This window comes from Magnusiomyces paraingens, assembly GCF_902498895.1.
Source record: "Magnusiomyces paraingens strain CBS 517.90 genome assembly, contig: contig5, whole genome shotgun sequence".
NCBI classification, from domain to species: Eukaryota; Fungi; Ascomycota; class Dipodascomycetes; order Dipodascales; family Dipodascaceae; genus Magnusiomyces; species Magnusiomyces paraingens.
In genome coordinates, this window is record NW_022474071.1 from 1,605,942 (window position 1) to 1,625,987 (window position 20,046).

At 39.7% G+C, this 20,046-nt stretch overlaps 8 protein-coding genes across 8 annotated transcripts; 4 read left to right on the forward strand and 4 right to left on the reverse strand.

The window, feature by feature from the left end:
* Positions 1-141: 141 nt before the first annotated feature.
* Positions 142-5,412, forward strand: SAPINGB_P006166 (uncharacterized protein; the record flags this gene model as incomplete). Its single annotated transcript, XM_032000880.1, has 3 exons — positions 142-835; positions 1,064-1,660; positions 1,889-5,412. The coding sequence occupies 3 exons, from the start codon at positions 142-144 to the stop codon at positions 5,410-5,412; spliced, it is 4,815 nt and encodes a 1,604-aa protein (XP_031856771.1).
* Positions 5,413-6,359: 947 nt separating this feature from the next.
* SAPINGB_P006167 (uncharacterized protein) lies at positions 6,360-7,880 on the forward strand (the record flags this gene model as incomplete). The annotated part of the gene is made up of 4 exons (XM_032000881.1): positions 6,360-6,417; positions 6,473-6,493; positions 6,540-6,652; positions 6,714-7,880. The coding sequence occupies 4 exons, from the start codon at positions 6,360-6,362 to the stop codon at positions 7,878-7,880; spliced, it is 1,359 nt and encodes a 452-aa protein (XP_031856772.1).
* Positions 7,881-7,926: 46 nt separating this feature from the next.
* Positions 7,927-9,852, reverse strand: SAPINGB_P006168 (uncharacterized protein; the record flags this gene model as incomplete). Its single annotated transcript, XM_032000882.1, has 1 exon — positions 7,927-9,852. One exon carries the CDS (start codon positions 9,850-9,852, stop codon positions 7,927-7,929), a length of 1,926 nt encoding a protein of 641 aa, XP_031856773.1.
* A 334-nt stretch (positions 9,853-10,186) lies between these two features.
* Positions 10,187-11,329, reverse strand: SAPINGB_P006169 (uncharacterized protein; the record flags this gene model as incomplete). Its single annotated transcript, XM_032000883.1, has 1 exon — positions 10,187-11,329. One exon carries the CDS (start codon positions 11,327-11,329, stop codon positions 10,187-10,189), a length of 1,143 nt encoding a protein of 380 aa, XP_031856774.1.
* Positions 11,330-11,450: 121 nt separating this feature from the next.
* Positions 11,451-13,379, forward strand: SAPINGB_P006170 (uncharacterized protein; the record flags this gene model as incomplete). Its single annotated transcript, XM_032000884.1, has 1 exon — positions 11,451-13,379. One exon carries the CDS (start codon positions 11,451-11,453, stop codon positions 13,377-13,379), a length of 1,929 nt encoding a protein of 642 aa, XP_031856775.1.
* Positions 13,380-13,451: 72 nt separating this feature from the next.
* On the reverse strand, positions 13,452-15,305 carry SAPINGB_P006171 (uncharacterized protein; the record flags this gene model as incomplete). Its single annotated transcript, XM_032000885.1, has 1 exon — positions 13,452-15,305. The coding sequence occupies one exon, from the start codon at positions 15,303-15,305 to the stop codon at positions 13,452-13,454; it is 1,854 nt and encodes a 617-aa protein (XP_031856776.1).
* A 1,132-nt stretch (positions 15,306-16,437) lies between these two features.
* SAPINGB_P006172 (uncharacterized protein) lies at positions 16,438-17,175 on the forward strand (the record flags this gene model as incomplete). The annotated part of the gene is made up of 1 exon (XM_032000886.1): positions 16,438-17,175. The coding sequence occupies one exon, from the start codon at positions 16,438-16,440 to the stop codon at positions 17,173-17,175; it is 738 nt and encodes a 245-aa protein (XP_031856777.1).
* A 49-nt stretch (positions 17,176-17,224) lies between these two features.
* Positions 17,225-18,667, reverse strand: SAPINGB_P006173 (uncharacterized protein; the record flags this gene model as incomplete). Its single annotated transcript, XM_032000887.1, has 1 exon — positions 17,225-18,667. The coding sequence occupies one exon, from the start codon at positions 18,665-18,667 to the stop codon at positions 17,225-17,227; it is 1,443 nt and encodes a 480-aa protein (XP_031856778.1).
* Between the last annotated feature and the right edge of the window lie 1,379 nt (positions 18,668-20,046).

Here is a 20,046-nt window from a genome sequence, read left to right on the forward strand (position 1 = left end):
TTAACAAAATTATCATTAGCTGCAGATGAAAACTGTTACGATCCAGAATCAACAGAATCTTGTCAAACTTATTGCAATACATTTGTAAATAATGATTTCAGTGAACTTAATGAAGGCTATTCATTCTATTACTCCTATGGGATGTATGACCTTATTTGCGGATATTCAGGATTTAACAACGTAGAGGTGACAGGATGTTATCAATGTATTAATTATTACCCTAATACTTTCGGCCTTACAAACGACCAAGCTAACAAACTTAACCAAATCTATTCAATTTGCGGGTATAGTGCACCTCCCGTAAATTCGTGTATTGTGGAAGAGTCTTCATCATCTATCATGTCATCCTCCGAGTCATCCTCCGAGTTATCCACGGAATCTTCCACCGAATCACTCACTGAATCTTCCACTGAATCTTCCACTGAATCTTCCACTGAATCTTCTACTGAATCTTCCACTGAATCTTCCACTGAATCTTCCACTGAAACCTCCACCGAATCATCTCCTCCTTCTTCCAATTCTTGTTTTGCCATTGATACAACTACTTGTCAAACTTCTTGCGACAATGTAAACTCTCTTGTTTCTGACCTCACTTCAAATCTAAATCAATATACCTCTAATACTGATACCTCATTATTGTGTCCCTTTTTAAATTCTAACGAAGATTATACAACTTGCATGCAATGTGTCAATCACTACAACGAAAATTTCGGCCTGACATACCAAAATATATTACAAGTTTTTACTGCTTGGGGAAATTGTGATGTTATATTGGATTTCCCATCAAGTTGTGACAATCCCCAAAATGACTGTGTTGCAGGAGACGAAACGTCTTGTGACAGTTATTGTTATTATTTCTCATGGTACAGTGGATCAATTACATCTAGTATGAGTCTTTATCTTGATTCAAATAACAAAGGAAACTATTGTGACTTTGTAAATAATTATTTGATAAAGGGTTTACATTGTTACAATTGTCTCAAAGCCAATCCAGGAAATATATATGGTCAAAGTGCAATTAGGATATCTAATGCACTTTTTTCATTTGCTTATTGTGGTGTAGACTTAGCCGATTATGAATTGTGTCCAGCAGAATCTTCCACTGAATCTTCTACTGAATCTTCTACTGAATCTTCAACTGAATCTTCAACTGAATCTTCAACTGAATCTTCAACTGAATCTTCAACTGAATCTTCAACTGAATCTTCTTCCGAATCTTCCACAGAATCTTCCACTGAATCTTCCACAGAATCTTCCACTGAATCTTCCACTGAATCTTCCACTGAATCTTCCACTGAAACTTCCACTGAAACCTCCACAGAATCCTCTCCTCCTTCTTCCAATTCTTGTTTTGCCATTGATACAACTACTTGTCAAACTTCTTGCGACAATGTAAACTCTCTTGTTTCTGACCTCACTTCAAATCTAAATCAATATACCTCTAATACTGATACCTCATTATTGTGTCCCTTTTTAAATGCTAACGAAGATTATACAACTTGCATGCAATGTGTCAATCACTACAACGAAAATTTCGGCCTGACATACCAAAATATATTACAAGTTTTTACTGCTTGGGGAAATTGCGATGTTATATTGGATTTCCCATCAAGTTGTGACAATCCCCAAAATGACTGTGTTGCAGGAGACGAAACGTCTTGTGACAGTTATTGTTATTATTTCTCATGGTACAGTGGATCAATTACATCTAGTATGAGTCTTTATCTTGATTCAAATAACAAAGGAAACTATTGTGACTTTGTAAATAATTATTTGATAAAGGGTTTACATTGTTACAATTGTCTCAAAGCCAATCCAGGAAATATATATGGTCAAAGTGCAATTAGGATATCTAATGCACTTTTTTCATTTGCTTATTGTGGTGTAGACTTAGCCGATTATGAATTGTGTCCAGCAGAATCTTCCACTGAATCTTCTACTGAATCTTCTACTGAATCTTCAACTGAATCTTCAACTGAATCTTCAACTGAATCTTCAACTGAATCTTCAACTGAATCTTCAACTGAATCTTCTTCCGAATCTTCCACAGAATCTTCCACTGAATCTTCCACAGAATCTTCCACTGAATCTTCCACTGAATCTTCCACTGAATCTTCCACTGAAACTTCCACTGAAACCTCCACAGAATCCTCTCCTCCTTCTTCCAATTCTTGTTTTGCCATTGATACAACTACTTGTCAAACTTCTTGCGACAATGTAAACTCTCTTGTTTCTGACCTCACTTCAAATCTAAATCAATATACCTCTAATACTGATACCTCATTATTGTGTCCCTTTTTAAATGCTAACGAAGATTATACAACTTGCATGCAATGTGTCAATCACTACAACGAAAATTTCGGCCTGACATACCAAAATATATTACAAGTTTTTACTGCTTGGGGAAATTGCGATGTTATATTGGATTTCCCATCAAGTTGTGACAATCCCCAAAATGACTGTGTTGCAGGAGACGAAACGTCTTGTGACAGTTATTGTTATTATTTCTCATGGTACAGTGGATCAATTACATCTAGTATGAGTCTTTATCTTGATTCAAATAACAAAGGAAACTATTGTGACTTTGTAAATAATTATTTGATAAAGGGTTTACATTGTTACAATTGTCTCAAAGCCAATCCAGGAAATATCTATGGTCAAAGTGCAATTAGGATATCTAATGCACTTTTTTCATTTGCTTATTGTGGTGTAGACTTAGCCGATTATGAATTGTGTCCAGCAGAATCTTCCACTGAATCTTCTACTGAATCTTCTACTGAATCTTCAACTGAATCTTCTACTGAATCTTCTACTGAATCTTCTTCCGAATCTTCCCTCGAATCTTCCCTCGAATCTTCCACTGAATCTTCAACTGAATCTTCCCTCGAATCTTCCCTCGAATCTTCCCTCGAATCTTCCCTCGAATCTTCCCTCGAATCTTCCCTCGAATCTTCCACTGAATCTTCCACAGAATCTTCCACAGAATCTTCCACAGAATCTTCTACTGAATCTTCCACTGAATCTTCCACTGAATCTTCTTCCGAATCTTCTTCCGAATCTTCCACAGAATCTTTCACCGAGTCTTCTACTGAATTATCCACAGAATCAACTGCAGAATCAACCAATGAATCATCCACACAATCTTCAACGGAGTCTTTAACGGAGTCTTCAACAGAGTCTTCTACTGAATCTTCTACTGAATCTTCTACTGAATCTTCTACTGAATCTTCTACTGAATCTTCTACTGAATCTTCTACTGAATCTTCCCTCGAATCTTCTACCGAGTCTTCCACCAAGTCTTCCACTGAATCTTCTACTGAATCTTCTACTGAATCTTCTACTGAATCTTCTACTGAATCTTCTACTGAATCTTCTACTGAATCTTCTACTGAATCTTCTACTGAATCTTCTACTGAATCTTCTACTGAATCTTCTACTGAATCTTCTACTGAATCTTCTACTGAATCTTCTACTGAATCTTCTACTGAATCTTCTACTGAATCTTCTACTGAATCTTCTACTGAATCTTCTACTGAATCTTCTACTGAATCTTCTACTGAATCTTCTACTGAATCTTCTACTGAATCTTCTACTGAATCTTCTACTGAATCTTCTACTGAATCTTCTACTGAATCTTCTACTGAATCTTCTACTGAATCTTCTACTGAATCTTCAACAGAATCTTCCACTGAATCTTCTACTGAATCTTCCACTGAATCTTCTACTGAATCTTCTACTGAATCTTCTACTGAATCTTCTACTGAATCTTCTACTGAATCTTCTAAAGAATCTTCCACCGAGTCTTCTACTGAATCTTCTATTGAATTTTCTACTGAATCTTCTACTGAATCTTCCACTGAATCTTCCACTGAATCTTTCTTCAGATCTTCCTTAAGTTCTGATTTCTCTCTTTCTTATGAATCTACTTTTGAGTCCGTTTCTGTCTCTGCCTCTACTTCAGAAATCATTTCTTCAACTCCGTCAAATCATACTGCTATTGCTACTGCTACTGCTACTGCTACTGTTACTGCTACTGCTACCAATATTGTTGTTCAATCTTCAACCACCACTGTTACTGAACCTTGTCCTCTTTGTAAAACACATACCATTACGGAATCAACCATCACCACCATCACCACCACATCTGGAACTGTTGTTGTAACTATTACAGAACCTTGTGAAACCACTGTAACTGTTGTTGAATCACCTGTGATTACAGGGTCTGAGACTTTTTTCACAAAAATTACTCTTACTCAAACTTCTCCGTCAACCGTTACTGTTACAGGTGAATGTTCTGTATGCAAGACTATCACCACAACAAGTAGTGGACTTACCACTTACACCACAACGTCTAGTGGATCAGTTATAACAGTTACAGAGCCATGTGAAACAACCATCACAGCTGTTGAATCTCCTGTTGTTTTTGGTAGTATTACCAGTTATATTACTATTTCCCAATCACCTCCAAAGGCCTCATCTACTGAAATGTGCACTGAGTGTCAAACAATAACCAAGACTAGTACTGGTGTCACTACTTTTACCAGTTTGTCTGAAGGCTCAATTGTTACCATTACTGAGCCATGTGAGACTACAATTACAGCAATTGAATCCCCCATTATCTTTGGTACTTTGACTAGTTATGTTACTATCTCTAGCTTTTCACCTGAATCAACTGTTATTGAGCAATGTTCTGAATGTCAAACTACCACTCTGACCAGCAGTGGTTATACCACTTATACTACTACCTCTTCTGGTATTATCACCACAGTCACAGAGCCATGTGAAGTAGTCATTACTGCAATTGAATCCCCCATTGTTTTTGGTACTCTCACTAGTTATATTACCATTTCTAGCTTTTCACCTGAATCAACTGTTACTGAGCAATGTTCTGAATGTCAAACTACCATCAAGACCAGCAGTGGTTATACCACTTATACTACTACTTCTTCTGGTATTACCACCACAGTCACAGAGCCGTATGAAGTAGTCATTACTGCAATTGAATCCTCTATTGTTTCGGGTACTCTCACTAGTTATGTTACAGTTTCTTCAACCTCCCCATTAGTTTCTGAATCAGTTGCTATTTGCACAAACTGTAAGACTGTGTCCACTGTCATCATGGGTCTTTCCACCTACTCTTTAACTTCGGGAACTACTGCTATTGTATTAACTACACCAGTTGAGACTACCGTTATATTAGTTGAGTCACCAGTTATTTCTGGCACGGTTACTGATTACACAGTTTTTTCTTCGTCTACTGTCGGATCATTAAGCAATAGTATGTCTGGAACAACTTACTTACCACAGGTTTTGTCAACTGAACACCCAGTGGAACAAGTTAATGGTGGAAATAATCTCTCTATTGGTATTTCAATACTTTTTGTTTGGTTTATGTTTGTAATTATTGTTTAGTTTTAGAAGTTTTTTTCTATTTAATTTTCCAATTAATTTTCCAATTAATTTTCTAATTTTTTGTATTAATATATATTTGTGTAATTATATCCTAGGATCTTGTTAATGTTTAAAATTGAAATTTTTTAGATGATATATCATCTATTATTTCTAATTTTATTTATGTATGCTTTTTCATGTTTTTTCGGATGGATTGGATGAAATTTGAAAAATCTAACTTCTCCTTTGAAATCTAATTTGGTATTGAATTTGTGTAAAGATTTTATTTTCACATTTTCACATTTTCACATTTTCACATTTTCACATTTTCACATTTTCACATTTTCACATTTTCACATTTTCACATTTTCAAAGTTTTAAATTTTCAAATTTTCATAGCTTTTAAAATATCAAATTTCTCTTTATAAAGAGAATTATAATTATAAAGTAAAAAAAAAAAAAATCAAAAACAAAAACAAAATTGAAATCGAAATTTTCAAGGTCATTCAAAAAAAAAAACAAAATTTTTCCAGGTTTAAAAGAAAATTTTGTTTTTCATTTTTCAATACTCAATGTAAGTTAAAATTTTCCAACTTTTATTTAAAATAAATTTGAGAAACATTCTAAAGCACCTATTATCAAGCCTTTGAAAAAAAAAAATTATGAATTCCACATTTATTTTTGTAGTAAATTTACTCGCAGCATATTTTTTTTCCTTATTTTAAATTTTTTTTTTTAAATTTTTTTTTTTAATTAATGCTTAAGTTTTTTTCCATCTTTTGCTCAATTTTTTTCTGTTTTTCCTTTTAGGCACCAAACAAACAACCTTTTGGGTGGCCATTTTTAATGCCAAAAAATTCATCAACCCTAACCCTGGCGTATCTTAAATATTCCTTTCCCTCCGCTATTTGATCGCGACTTTTTTTTTTTTTTTTCTCCTTCCCTATCATCACCACCCAATACCACCTATGCCAAACGAAGTTGAACCTTTGGATCCGATTAGGATCAAGCCAAATGAGAAGCGACGTAAGTTTTGTTATTTCTGACTTGGTTCATTTGACTAACATACTTTTTTATCTAGGTGTCGCTTACTTTTACGACTGTAAGTACAATCTAGCAATACATTTAGCTCCACTAACATAGAGTAGCCGATGTCGGGAACTATGCTTATGGCACTGGCCATCCCATGAAACCTCACCGGATACGCATGGCTCATAGTCTTATTATGAATTACGGACTTTATAAACATATGGAAATTTATGTAAGTAGCTGCTTTTGTTTTTGTTTTTTTTTTTCTGGCACCCCCCCTAACGTGGTTATAGAGAGCCAAACCCGCGACCAAGCAAGAAATGTGCCAGTTCCACACGGATGAGTATGTGGACTTTTTGTCTCGTGTGACACCTGAAAATGCCGACTTATTTGCCAAAGAACAAGTCAAGTTTAATGTAGGTGACGATTGTCCGGTGTTTGACGGTCTATTTGAGTTTTGCGGAATTAGCGGCGGTGGAAGCATGGAGGGAGCTGCTCGGTTAAACCGCGAAAAGTGCGATATTGCCATCAACTGGGCTGGAGGATTGCACCATGCTAAAAAGTCCGAAGCTTCTGGGTTTTGCTACTTGAACGACATTGTTTTAGGTATCATTGAACTGCTACGGTATCACCCGCGTGTCCTGTATGTGGACATTGACGTGCACCACGGTGATGGCGTGGAAGAAGCATTTTATAGCACAGACAGAGTTATGACATGCAGCTTTCACAAGTATGGTGAGTTTTTCCCCGGTACTGGTGAGCTGCGTGATATTGGTGTGGGCAAAGGCAAACACTATGCGGTGAATTTCCCATTCCGCGACGGAATTGATGATGATAATTACAAGTCTATTTTCGAGCCTGTAATTACGGCCATTATGGAGTGGTACCAGCCCACAGCTGTTGTGCTGCAGTGTGGTGGAGACTCGCTTTCTGGCGATCGGCTGGGATGTTTCAACCTGAGTATGCACGGACATGCCAACTGTGTCAAGTTTGTCAAGAGCTTTGGGCTGCCAACTCTGGTGGTTGGTGGTGGTGGGTACACTATGCGAAACGTGTCACGAACATGGACTTACGAGACTGGTATTCTGAACAATAAGATTGTTGGTCCGGAGATTCCATACAATGACTATTACGAGTACTATGGTCCAGACTACCGGCTGGAGGTACGCCCCTCTAACATGCAGAATGCAAATAGCCGCGAATACCTGAATAAGATTTTAACTCAAGTGCTGCAGAACCTGTCACGGACAAAGTTTGCTCCAAGCGTACAGATGCAAGACGTGCCTCGGGACGCAGAGGATGTTGGCGATGTAGAGGAGGACACTGCTGAGGCCAAGGACACGCGAGGCGGGTCACAGCAGCGACGCGACGAGAATGTGGAGGCCACAGGCGAGTTTTACGATGATGAAGATGCGACTGGTGGTAAGAATGTCATGGAGGTGGACTATAGTCAGGTTTGATTAAATATAAAAACATGTGTATGTGTTTTATTAATATAATTATGAATTATGAATCCTTATTTGGAACAGAAGAAGAAGAAGTAGTAGTAGTAGAATTAGAAGTTGAAGTTGAAGTTGAAGAAGAAGAAGAGTCTTGTTGCTGGTGGATCTGGTGAGCTTCAACGAGTTTATCGACACTTGTGGAGATTGCTCGAGCAATGGATTCACCCACTGCCTGGCCAAAGGAATGACCAAACTCGCGAAACTTTTCCATCTGGTCTTTATGAGACTCCTGCAAAATAGTGCGAAATGTATTTGCAATTGTTTCAGCAAGAGTATCTGATTTGCTTGGGTACTGTGCAAAGTAGTTTGACTCACGCTCTTGTGCTGGAGTCGGGATTCCTGGGTTTGTTGTTGTTCCAGTTGCTGTTGTTGTTGTTGTTGTGTGCGGGACTTGAGTGGTTGTTGCTGAAGTTGTTGATGTTGAAGAAGTATTATGGCCCTGGGGCGTGTCAAATGCATCGAGACCAGAAACCCCAGAAGATGCTGCAGAAACAGACGTACCAGGCTTGTCAACTGAAGCTGTTTCCGATTGACTTGAGGTCTTGGATGATTCTCCAGTTAGAAGATCAGCAATAGCTGCTGCAGAAGGTCCACTTGAAGAATCACCGTCTGTTCTGCGACGTTTACGTGGTGAATCGACTGGATCTTCATTGTCGTCATCATTGTCGTCTTGGATAATATTGAGAATCCCAAGAGAAGCCGGGTATAATCCACGTCCTGAAACTTGGTCTGGAGAATCAGCAGCAGCAGCAGCAGCAGCAGCGGCAGCAGCGGCAGCGGCAGCGGCAGCAGCTTCTTCAAGAGTTGCTGGTGGTGGAGCAGATGGGAGACTATTGTGATGGCCTGATGAAGCAGCAGCAGCAGCAGCAGCAGCAGCAGCAGCTTGGGCAGCAGCCACTTGGGCAGCTTGAGCGGCTTGAGCAGCATGAACGGCATTATTTCCAAAGGAATAATCTGTAAGTCCTGGGGCAGACTTTGCGCGGACTTTCCCAAGTCTTCTTGATGTTGCTTGGTTAAGGGAATCTGAGTACTGCTGGACGACTTTTTCAATCAGATCAATTGTCTCTGCATCATATGGCAGCTCATCAGGCATGTCTCCAGTGTGGATCTCGTTAAGGCTTGCAGCTGAGGGGGTGGAAGAAGATACACCTGCTGTTGAGTTTGGGCCTGGGGTTCCTGAAGATGGAGAAGTTGGGGTATCGTCTGGGCCCGTGTTCCCTGGAGTTGCGGTTGAGGCAGCACCCAACTGAGAAGCTGTGGCAGCTCCCATTGCAGTTTTCTTTTGATGGTAGGTAGACATGATATTTTTGACCTTTTTCCGGAGCCGGTCCTTGGGGACCGTTCTGCGCTCGGGCTTGATATGGTCATAGCACCACCAGCCGTACCGGTTAGTGACGGCGTCCCACATTTCCGGGTTCAGGTACGGTTGCAGCTGGACAACCTCCTTGAGTAGAATCTTTCGTGAGTCCACGGTAAACATATGACGTTGGGCCGTTGCGTGCACTTGCGGCGGTGGTGTGTGTAAGAAATACGGGTCTGAAGCGGCTGCTATGGCTGCTGAGGAGACGCCTGGGGTAGTTGAGGTAGTTGTAGTAGTAGTAGTAGTAGTTGTAGTATTTGCTGGATTTCCACCTTGTAGGGACCCGGTAGGATTGACGGGTTGTTGTTGCTGTTGTTGCACCGGTGGATGTTGCGGGTGTTGTGGATGTTGTGGGTGTTGTAGGTGTTGCGGGTGTTGTTGTGGATGTTGGGCCGAGACAGAAGCAGACGCGGATGCCGACACAGCAGAGCCGGATGAGGCCGAGGAAGAAGAGGAAGCAGATGTGATTGTAGATCCGGGTGTTGTTAGTGGAGTATGACTTGCAGAAGCAGTTGCGGTGACTGTAGTTGCGGGAGAAGAGGGCCCGGGACCCGATTCGGGTTTGTCCATTGTTGAGGTAGTTGTTGTTATTGTTGTTATTGTTGTTATTGTTGTTGTTGTTGTTGTTGTTGGTTGAGGTGGTGGAGGGTTTTTTTTTTTTTTTTTTAAGTGGTGGTGGTGGTGGTAGAAAATGAGATTTAAGAAAGAGCAACCAAATTTTTGAAAAGACATAAGTACAAAGTGTCAAGGCACAAGTGTCAAAACTTTTAGACACTAAGCAATATAACTTAAATCTCTCTTTCTATATATAAATAAATAAATAATGAACAAGTCTCAACTCAAAAAAGTCAAAAGTCAAAAGTCAAAAGTCAAATGTCAAAAGTCAAATGTCAAATGTCAAATGTCACATCTGAACTTCCTCAGTCATCATTCCACAAATGGCACACCGGCGCCGGACCGTCCCAGGAATCTCCGGGTTCTCCACAGCCAACGCCGCACTCCACTCATGAGTGTGCCGACCAACCCCATCCTTCCCATTCTCTCCCTTCCCAGAATATTTTCCTGAAGCTCTTGTGGTCCGACGCATTTGTTGTAGCTTTTCCAGAAACTTCTTTTCCTTACGGGCCTTGAGTGCCGCCACCCGTCGCTCGTACTCTGCATCAAGACCCTCCTCACCACCCCATTTTCGAAATGCAAACTCCTCCACCTGGTACCGCATATATAACATCATGTTGTTGAATGTTGCCTTGTGTGGGTTCGGCCTTTCCAAGTGCGGAAGTAGTTCTTCGTCACGTAGCTCAGGGTCTGTCAACAGGTAATCTGTTCGGCACTCTGTTTTGGTCAGCAACGAGTACTTTTCCGGATGTGATTCACGACACACCTTGCAAACCCGTGTCCGGAAAACCCGGTACAATTTAAAGTCTAATGCAGTGGTACCACACTCAAAACACTTTAGTAAATCTTCCCTTGAAACACCCAGTTGAGCCAGCGGTTGATGCAGCGCGGCTTCCTTTTCTCGTTCAGCTTGTTCACGCGCACGCTTCTCTGCAAGCTCTGCCGCTGTCAGATCCAAGTCAGCGTCAATGAACCCACCCTTGGAGTCCCGCATTGTTGCAAAGTTGTACTCAATGTAGTGGTCCATCTTACGTGAGAATGATGAGGCTGTAGCATCTCGATTTGACGATTTCTTGGGTGCTAAAGAAGAAGAAGAAGAAGAAGTGTCTGTTTTCTGTACTTTATTAGGTCGGTCCTTATACATCTCGCGTGCCTGTGATAGTGAAACACCGCCAGTGTCTTCTGTTAGAGTGCGTTTAGCAGCCAGTGCGGAAACAATCGACTCTTCAGGGCCTGAACCTGCAGAACCCGATGATTGTTGTTGTTGATTTGAAGAAGTAGTTGCTGTTTTCGAAAAGTCAGCGCCTGCACGAAACATACTCTCGACACTACGAGTGACTCCCTGGCGTGCCATCCTCATTCGGGCTGCCCGGAGCCTCTCCATGGCGTTTTGCTTTGTTGAACTTTCAGGTTGTTGTTGCTGTTGTTGCATTTTGGTCTGTGGCTTTAGAAATAACCACTGATTGTATTTTTTAAAAGATAAAAAAAAAAAAAACCACCAAAATTTTTTATTAACAACGACAACAACAACAACAACAACAACAACCAGCACAATGCCCCTGCTATCTTCAGAAGCCCTCAAAGAAACCCGCAAAGAATGTCCCGCTAGAGACACCCAAGTTGCGCTATTGTCGTCGCTGCTGGCAGCTGGCCCATCTGCTGTGTTGATCCATGGGGCCCCAGCAACTGGTAAGACTCGTGTTTTACAAAAGCTTTTAGAAAATGCTGCCCAGCAGCCAATAAGTCAAGACTCATCATCTCAAGACCCAGTAAGCAATCACCTGGGAATGCCTACCGATTATGTATGGGTTGAATGTGATCAATGCAATACAGCCCGTATTATGTTGCAACGTGCACTTCGTGGAATTAAGCGGGTTCTGAAAATAGGAGTTAATGACGAACTTGGAACAGACTCCGTAGCTGCCGACAACGACGCTGACTACGTTCTTCCATCCACAATTGTCCACGGGAATACAAACTTTGATGTTGTCACAGAAAATATTTCAGCATACTTCTTAATGCTTCAAATGTACTTGGCTCGCGCACATTACTCGGGTCGCAGACTCGTGCTGGTTCTTGACAGAATCGACCAGATCCCAGATAACCCCTCCGATATTATTTCCTGTCTTGCACGCACCCGGGAGCTGGCACCTGGAGCCTCCGCAGTAACAACCTTATTTGTAACATCTACATTGGAGCCACGCGCTTTACTCATGTCGCATGTACCGCATGTACGGTTTTCTCAATACTCGCGCGAAGACACAATTCGCATTCTGTGTGCCTGGGGCGACGAGATGCGCGCAACTCATGAGCGCCTGACTGCCATCAAAACTGAACCTGGAGTCGTTACTGTTATGGAGAACCAAAACTCTCCACAACGCGAGCTTGAAAACTTGCTCCGTAACAATCACATTTGCCGGCTCCCAGACCATGTCCTGGACCCTGATAAAAAGGCATACCAGCAGACCATGTTCTGGGACCGTTACGCAAGTCTTGTCGTTAGTGCTCTAGCTTCATACACAGGGTCCGATATTCGTGCACTTAAAGAACTTGCGCGCCGATTATGGCCTGCATTTATTGCACCGCTAGTTGCCGGCCGGTGTTCTGTCACTGAAATTCACGCGCTCTGGCGAGAATCCAAACACCTCTTTGAATCAGAAGCTGCCGTATCAGATACCCTGATCTACCGGTCGCTTATACCAGCCCAACAAACTCCTCAAGATATTGATCCAGCATTGACAGTAACCCAACTATCTACTGATACCATTTCTGCAGCCGTGATGAATGCCACCACAAACACGACTCTTGCAACATCGTCATCAACACTTGAGGAAACCACTCCATCACCTGTCCCTTCCTTCCAGTTTCCCACATCATCATCATCATCATCATCATCACCACCATCGTCGTCATCTCACGTTTCTGCCACCCGTTCAAGTCGGCGGCGCTCAGTTCTTCCGTTGAAACCCGCTGCTAATGACACAAACGATTTACCTTTGCAATCCAAGTACATTCTGTGTGCTGCATATCTGGCTTCATATAACCCGCCACGGTTTGATATTCGTTTTTTTTCACGTGCAAAGGAAGCACGCGCCAAACGCAGAGACACGGGCCGCCGGAAGGCGCTCAAGATTAATCCGAGGCTGCTGGCTGCCCCAGCGTTTGATCTCGAGCGTATGCTGGCGATTCTACATGCTGTTGCTCCCAATGGTGGTGAGGGTGAGGGTGAGGGTGAGGGAACTCTTGATGAATCTGAGAATGAAGGAGAAGGTCCTTATTCAGATCGCCGTGGAGGATTCCCCTCTAATATTGATTTGGGTGTTCAGATTGCTACGTTAACAACATTGCGATTGCTTATTTGTCTCAACCCAGCAGATCCATTGGATTCCAAAACACGCTGGAAAATTAATGCAAACTGGGTTATCATTAAGCGTGCAGCTGATGAGATTGGATTGGCTATAGAACATTATTTGATAGAGTAAAAATTTAGGTGAAAAAAAAAAGAGAATAAATTAATTTCAATAAACAAATAACTAAAAAACAAAAAAAGAAAATTACAAGTCAATCAGAGGTGCTTCTTCTTTGGGCGGTGCAGGAGCTGGAGCCACCACGGGAGCAGTGGCAGGAACAGTGGCAGGTGGAGCCGAGGGTGTAGGAGAAGTGTAGCCGTATGATGGTGCGGTGGCTTGCGCAGAGTATCCTGGGTATGTAGAGTACGATGGTACAGGATGAGTTTGGTAGATTGATGGGGAAGAAGGCTGGAAAGATGATGGTGCCGATGGGGCTGATGGTGCCGATGGGGCTAAGGGGGCCGACGGAGCTGATGGAGCTGATGGAGCCGATGGAGCCGATGGAGCTGATGGAGCTGACGGAGCTGACGGAGCATAAGCACCTGGAGCATATCCTGTTGCAGTTTGTTGTGGCGATATATATCCCTGGTATCCCTGGGTATAAGTTTGACCATATCCTGTCAGTTGAGGTTGTTGTTGCTGTTGTCGAAGTTGTGGTTGAGATTGTGATTGTGACTGTGGTTGTTGCTGAGTCAATCCTGCTCCTATAGAATACCGTCCATATGCATACGACAACCGATCTTCCAATAGTCTATCATAGTACCGCATAGCTGTAGTCAGTTTCGAGTTCATATCAACAAGCCGGTCATATTTGGTCACTGCGTCTGCAAGCGTACGTGCTAGTTTAGGTCGTAGAGCGCCGATACTTTCATTAAGATCCTGAAGCTTCCCTTCACGAAGAATGGCACCGGGAGGTGCGTTTTGAAGTTTTTCGACAAGCGTGGAGTACATGTTGATATTATCAGCTTCGAGTTGGGTCAGTTCCCAGCTGGGCCGTGTGATTGTTGAAGTAGAGTTCAGAGATGCTGGAGCAGCTGTTGTAGCCGTAGATGTTGTTGTTCCTGTTGTTGTCGATGGAGCTTCACCCTTCATTTCTTGTAGAGATGCTGCGATTGCTGCCTTCATATCTTCGTCAAATTCATCGTCATAATTATTGCTGGTACTTTGAGGGACTTGTGCTGGAGTGGGCTGAGTACTTGGTAAAGGTCTGGAGGAACCTTGAGTTTCCTTTAAAGATAGTTCCAAAGCACGCTTCAAGTCAGCGTCTTCTTCCTCATCAATGATAGGAGCCTGTCTATGAGTAGTTGATGTTGGCTCATTGTTCTGGTGATCTCTTGGTTCTTTATGGCCTTTGGAGCCCTTTGTAAGTTTCTCATTACAATCGTCGCACACGCGGACAGGTTGGTTAATGCCAAAGTGTGGCAGTGGGGTATAATTGTTACAGTATTTCTGGATGAAAACGCCACCACAGTTTCTGCAGTGATGTTTGCGATTAACAAACGAAAAAGGAGTACCAGACTTCATACATGTGTCGGAGTCCACCCATTCTGGAGGTGCAGCCGTGTCAATAAAAGTTGAGTTAAGAGTAGTTTTTGCGCGTGGGAATGCAAACCCCTCGTCTTTAAGTTGACGGTAAACTTTCCCAACGTATTCAAGTTGGAGTTGGCCTTCAAAAGTTTTGGCCCAGTTTTGAATACACTCAAGAGCAAGGGCTTTAACGTCTGAGTTGGGTGTACCTGAGATTGGTTTAAGAACAAGCACAACTGTGTCCATAAACTCGCGAGACGCGATTTCCACTAGAAAGTGCATGCCACCATTCATGATACAAACATCGGTAAGGTGAAGAGTAGCAATTTGAACATTAGGATTCTTGTGGAGTAGTCTGCGTTTAAGGGCTCTCATAGCATCTTTAGGCTGGACTGTTTTTGAGCGGATGAGGTCGCAGATTTCCAAATTGAGTGCAAGGTCCTGCTCGCCTGTAGGCAAGGTTTCTGCAGTAGCCTTGAGGACGTATTCGTCAATGCTAGGGGTAGATGACGAAAAGAACCAAGAGGCCATGGTTGGTATAGATGTGGATATTAGATATTATTAAAAAAAAAAGGTATGTTTGTATATATATATATAATGGATTGATTGAAAAGGAGGTGGTGGTGATGATGATGTTGGAGGTTTTGTATTTTTTTTTTTTTTTTTTTTAGGTTTAAAAATAAATTTTAAAAGGTTTTTTAAGATGAGAAAAAAAAAAAAGTCCACAGTGGCGGCTTGTTGGATGGATGGATGGCTGGCTTGCTGGCTGGCCGTCTCGAAAGCTGACGGAAAAAGCCGCCGCCGCCGCGGCCACCGCCACACGTTAGAAAATTAAGAAATTCTGAGGTGGTAACCCTAGCCCTTATCACGTGATTTTACAATTTGTGGTAGTAACAACAGCTGTTAAATAAGCAACAACTTTGTTTTAAGAGTATTCAAATTGAATTTATTTTTTTTTTTTTTATATTCAAATAATTAAAAAAAAAATGAAAACTACAATAAATGAAAAGAAAAATTGTTTTGTATTATTATTATTATTATTATTATTATTATTATTATTATTATTATTATTATTATTATTATTATTATTATTATTATTATTATTATTATTATTATTATTATTATTATTATTATTATTATTATTATTATTATTATTATTATTATTATTATTATTATTATTATTATTATTATTATTATTATTATTATTATTATTATTATTATTAACATATAATTTATTTTAATTTAAAAATAAATTGGGAAAGTTTGAACTTTGACTCACCAAGACTTATTTTCAATTTTGTTTGAGATGCAATGTTAAAATAAAATTGAATTAAAAATTGAATTGTGAAAACAAGATTTTTATATATATAGGTAAAAAATAATAGAATTGAAACTATAGTTTTAAATATATATATAACCTTTAAATAAAAACAAACCAACAATCCTTGAAGTTGAACAAATTCCATCTCATATTACCTATACCAATTAAATTAAATATATATTGACCGTTTTAATACCATAACTACACATAGATTAAAAACTAAATTTAAACCCTAACCCATCTTATCGATCAATCCCCACGTCAATCATTTCAACACACTTTTCCATCTTCATAAAACTAATTAACTAATTAACTAATTAAAAAAATATATTCAACAAAAAAATGGCAATCAACCCTATGAATTCGCGCCTCAAAGCGCAACTTAAAATGGCCATTAACCGCTTGCGTCTTGTCCAGGAAAAGGAAACAGCTCTTGCCAAAGAGTCACGGCGTGGGCTTGCTCAGCTGTTGACTGACAGTAAGGAACAGAGCGCGCGAATTCGTGTGGAGAATGTGATTCGGTCCGATATTTACGTTGAGTTATTAGAAATGCTTGAGCTTTACTGTGAACTATTGTTGGCGCGTATTGGCATGCTTGAGAGCCGTGAGTGTGACCCTGGACTTGAGGAAGCTGTTAAGACAATTATATATGCGGCTCCACGGACGGAAATTAAGGAGCTGACTGTGATTCGGGAAATCTTTGTAGCCAAGTTTGGCAAAGAGTTTGCGTTGGAAGTTATTGAGCATCCTGCTCAATATGTACAAGAGAAAATCTTAAAAAGACTCCGGGTGGATCCACCCTCTGAAGAACTAGTAACTCTCTATCTCAAGGAAATTGCAAAAGCTTACCATGCACCTTTTAGCCAGTTAACTGAGGAAGATTTAAAGGAAGAAGAAAAGGAAGAAGAAGATGATAATGAAGAAGAAGAAGATAATGAAAAAGGAGACAATGAAAAGGAAGGAAAGAAAAAGAAGGAAAAATCTGTATTGCCCTTGGCTGCACGGGCTCCTCCACATAAAAAAGTTGACAAGGACTTGGATGATTTGCAAAAACGGTTCGACGCACTGCGTAAACATTAACTATACACTAATAATACACTGTTGTTATATATATATATATATATATTGATTAATCCTTTTTGGCTGTCCGAGCCTTGGAAAGCTTTTCTAAAGCATACTTTGTACTTCTGTAAACACCTGCAGTCAAGACCCCCTTGACTGATTGCGTAAAGGACGGCCATTGGACCGTGTTTTTGATTGCGCGTGCAACTTGGCCTTGAAGGCCTGCGACGTCTGCGGCAATCTTCTGGTCGAGTTTGGAGCCCATGGGATGATCTTGGACTGGGGAGCTCGAGTATTGTAAGTAAATTTTGTTTCTGAAATCAGTAGGAAGACGGGCAACCATATTACCGCGGGGCTTGGGGTCCATATCCTGGCGAAGGGTTGCAACAGCAATGTCGCGGTTGGACTCGAGAGCAAACTTTGCCGAGGACTGGAGCTCGACATTGGGGAGCACATCGAGGATGGGCGAGTAGAGGCTGCGGAAGTTAACAAACTGGTTGTGAACAATGTTGCGAACCTTGTTAGGGTTTTCACCAAAGGCCATGCGGGGGTCGCCCATGTAAGAAATGCCAGCGAGGGTTGTATAAAGATCGAGTTCTGAGAAGGATTCTGGAAGTAACAGAAGGGCCGTACGCAGAGCAGAAATGAGGTTAGCTTGATTTGCAAAGCGGATACGAGGGTCATCACGAAGAATCTTGACTGGTTTATGTAGGCGGCCAGCGAGGTAAAGAGTGTTCCAAGATGAGAGGTCATGTAGCAGGGTATTAACATTGACGACGCCATACTTGATTTTGACACCATCGATTTCCACATATGGGTTAAAGTAAACTCCTGAGCCAAGTTTATCTTGGACAAAGGAGACGGCACCTGAGCCAAGCCAGCGAAGAGAAGAGTAATGACTTGGGTTTTGGCGCATGTTGAGAGAATGCCAGTGTTCTGTGTAGGAGACGCCAAAGATGAGATCAACTTGAGGTTTTGAAGCATCTGAGGCGGCACCTTGAGTGAAGACGCCAGATCCGTAAGCAAATGCGTATTTTATTGGGGCATTGAAGTTCCAGAGAATAGAGCGCAGACGTTCACGCATATCATTATTGATGGCGATGTGTTGATTATGGCCAAACTCTAGGGGGAGGTCAGCAAAGGAGTTGATCTGGTGGTGTTTGCCGAGGTTTTTTTCGAGATATTCGAGGTTAGTTTGTTTTACTGAGAGCTGTTTATGAGCCTGGACCTGGGACTTAATTGAGAGGAAGAGTCCATCATTGTCTACTTCTGGAGGAGGTTCTGAAAAATGGGCCTTTTTGGTGACTGGGGTGACTCTTGGGATGATGGGTTGGTCTTGGTTCTGGTTGGGTATTGTCTGGGAGGTTTTATTTGTTGGGGGGGTTGGTGATGTTGTTGGTGATGTATTAGTAGTAGTATTAGTACTAGTAATAGTAGAAGCACTACTACTAGAAGACAAGCGACGGCAATAAGCCAAGCGATTTTTCAGAATAATTCTTCTAGCAAGCATTTGGAATTGAAGATATTAAGCAAAATAAATGAATTAATGAATGAATGAATGAATGAATGAATGAATGGATTGAATGAATGAATGGATTGAATGAATGAATGGATTGAATGAATGAATGGATTGAATTCAATTAAAATGAAATTTTTATTTATTTTTTTTTTTTAATTTTTTTTAATTTTTGTAGTAAAAGAAATTTTAAAAAGGGAAGAGAATTTAAGAAAAAAATAATTTGGAGGGGGAAAAAAAAAAAAATTGAAATATTATGTAAGTGCTGAGTCAGTAAAATGCGATATATATATATATATATTTATTTGAATAGTAATAATAATAGTAATAATAGTAATTAGGCCAAACGCCGGTGGGGAGAAAGTAATTAATCAGCCAAAAAAAGAAGTTTTGATTTGAGAGGAAGAAAGGATATAAATCAAAGAAATCAAAGAAATGAAAGATTGAAGATGAAATAGTTATTAAAGAAAGGAAAAGGAAAAGGAAAAGGAAAAGAAAAGAAAGATTAAAAAAAAAGAATGGAAATATTTTGGCCTTTTTATATAAAAATGAATATAGATTTAAATTGAAGATTTAATATATAAATGAATATATATTTATGTCTCTGTCAATTATTATTATTATTATTATTATTATAATAATATTATAATTATAATATTAAAGTCCCAACCTATTTTTTTTTGTCTTTTAAATAAACAACCTGGCTTTTTTTTTTTTATTTATTTAGGACTGAATGAAGATCGGTAATCGATTGTAATTAATACTTTACATTTATTTATTATAATTAATATATCCGAATATGAATTTTTTTTTTTTTTTTTTGATTAAAGAAATAAAGAAATAATGAAAGAAATACCCTCAGTTAATTTGTTTAATAAATATAATCTTTGATTTTTTTTTTTAAAAAATAAAAATAAACAGAACAAAGGTACTATTAAGTCTTTTACTTTTTCAAATGAAATTGTTTCTTTAATAACAGTCTTTATTTAATCTCAAATAAAAAAAAAAATTAAAAAAGAGGCTTATTTAAACAGTAATAATAATAAAAAAAAATAAAAAAAATTAGAATTGAATATAATGCTTCCCAATATATATATAATTGAAAAGTCTTTTTATAAAGTCTTTTTCAAAACTTTCGTCAGTTTTAAATCAAATAATAATAATAATTCTTTCTTCACTTCAATTCCAGTATAAAGAAAAGAATATATATATTTACATGTAGTGCGGCAGTTACTATTATTCAACTCAAAAAGTAAAGCCGTCTATTCTTTTTTTCACTTCACTTCACTTTACTTTACTTTATTTTACTTTTTTTACCCCTCCATAGTTGTGTTTTTAAATATATAATAATAACCAATATACATGCACCGTCA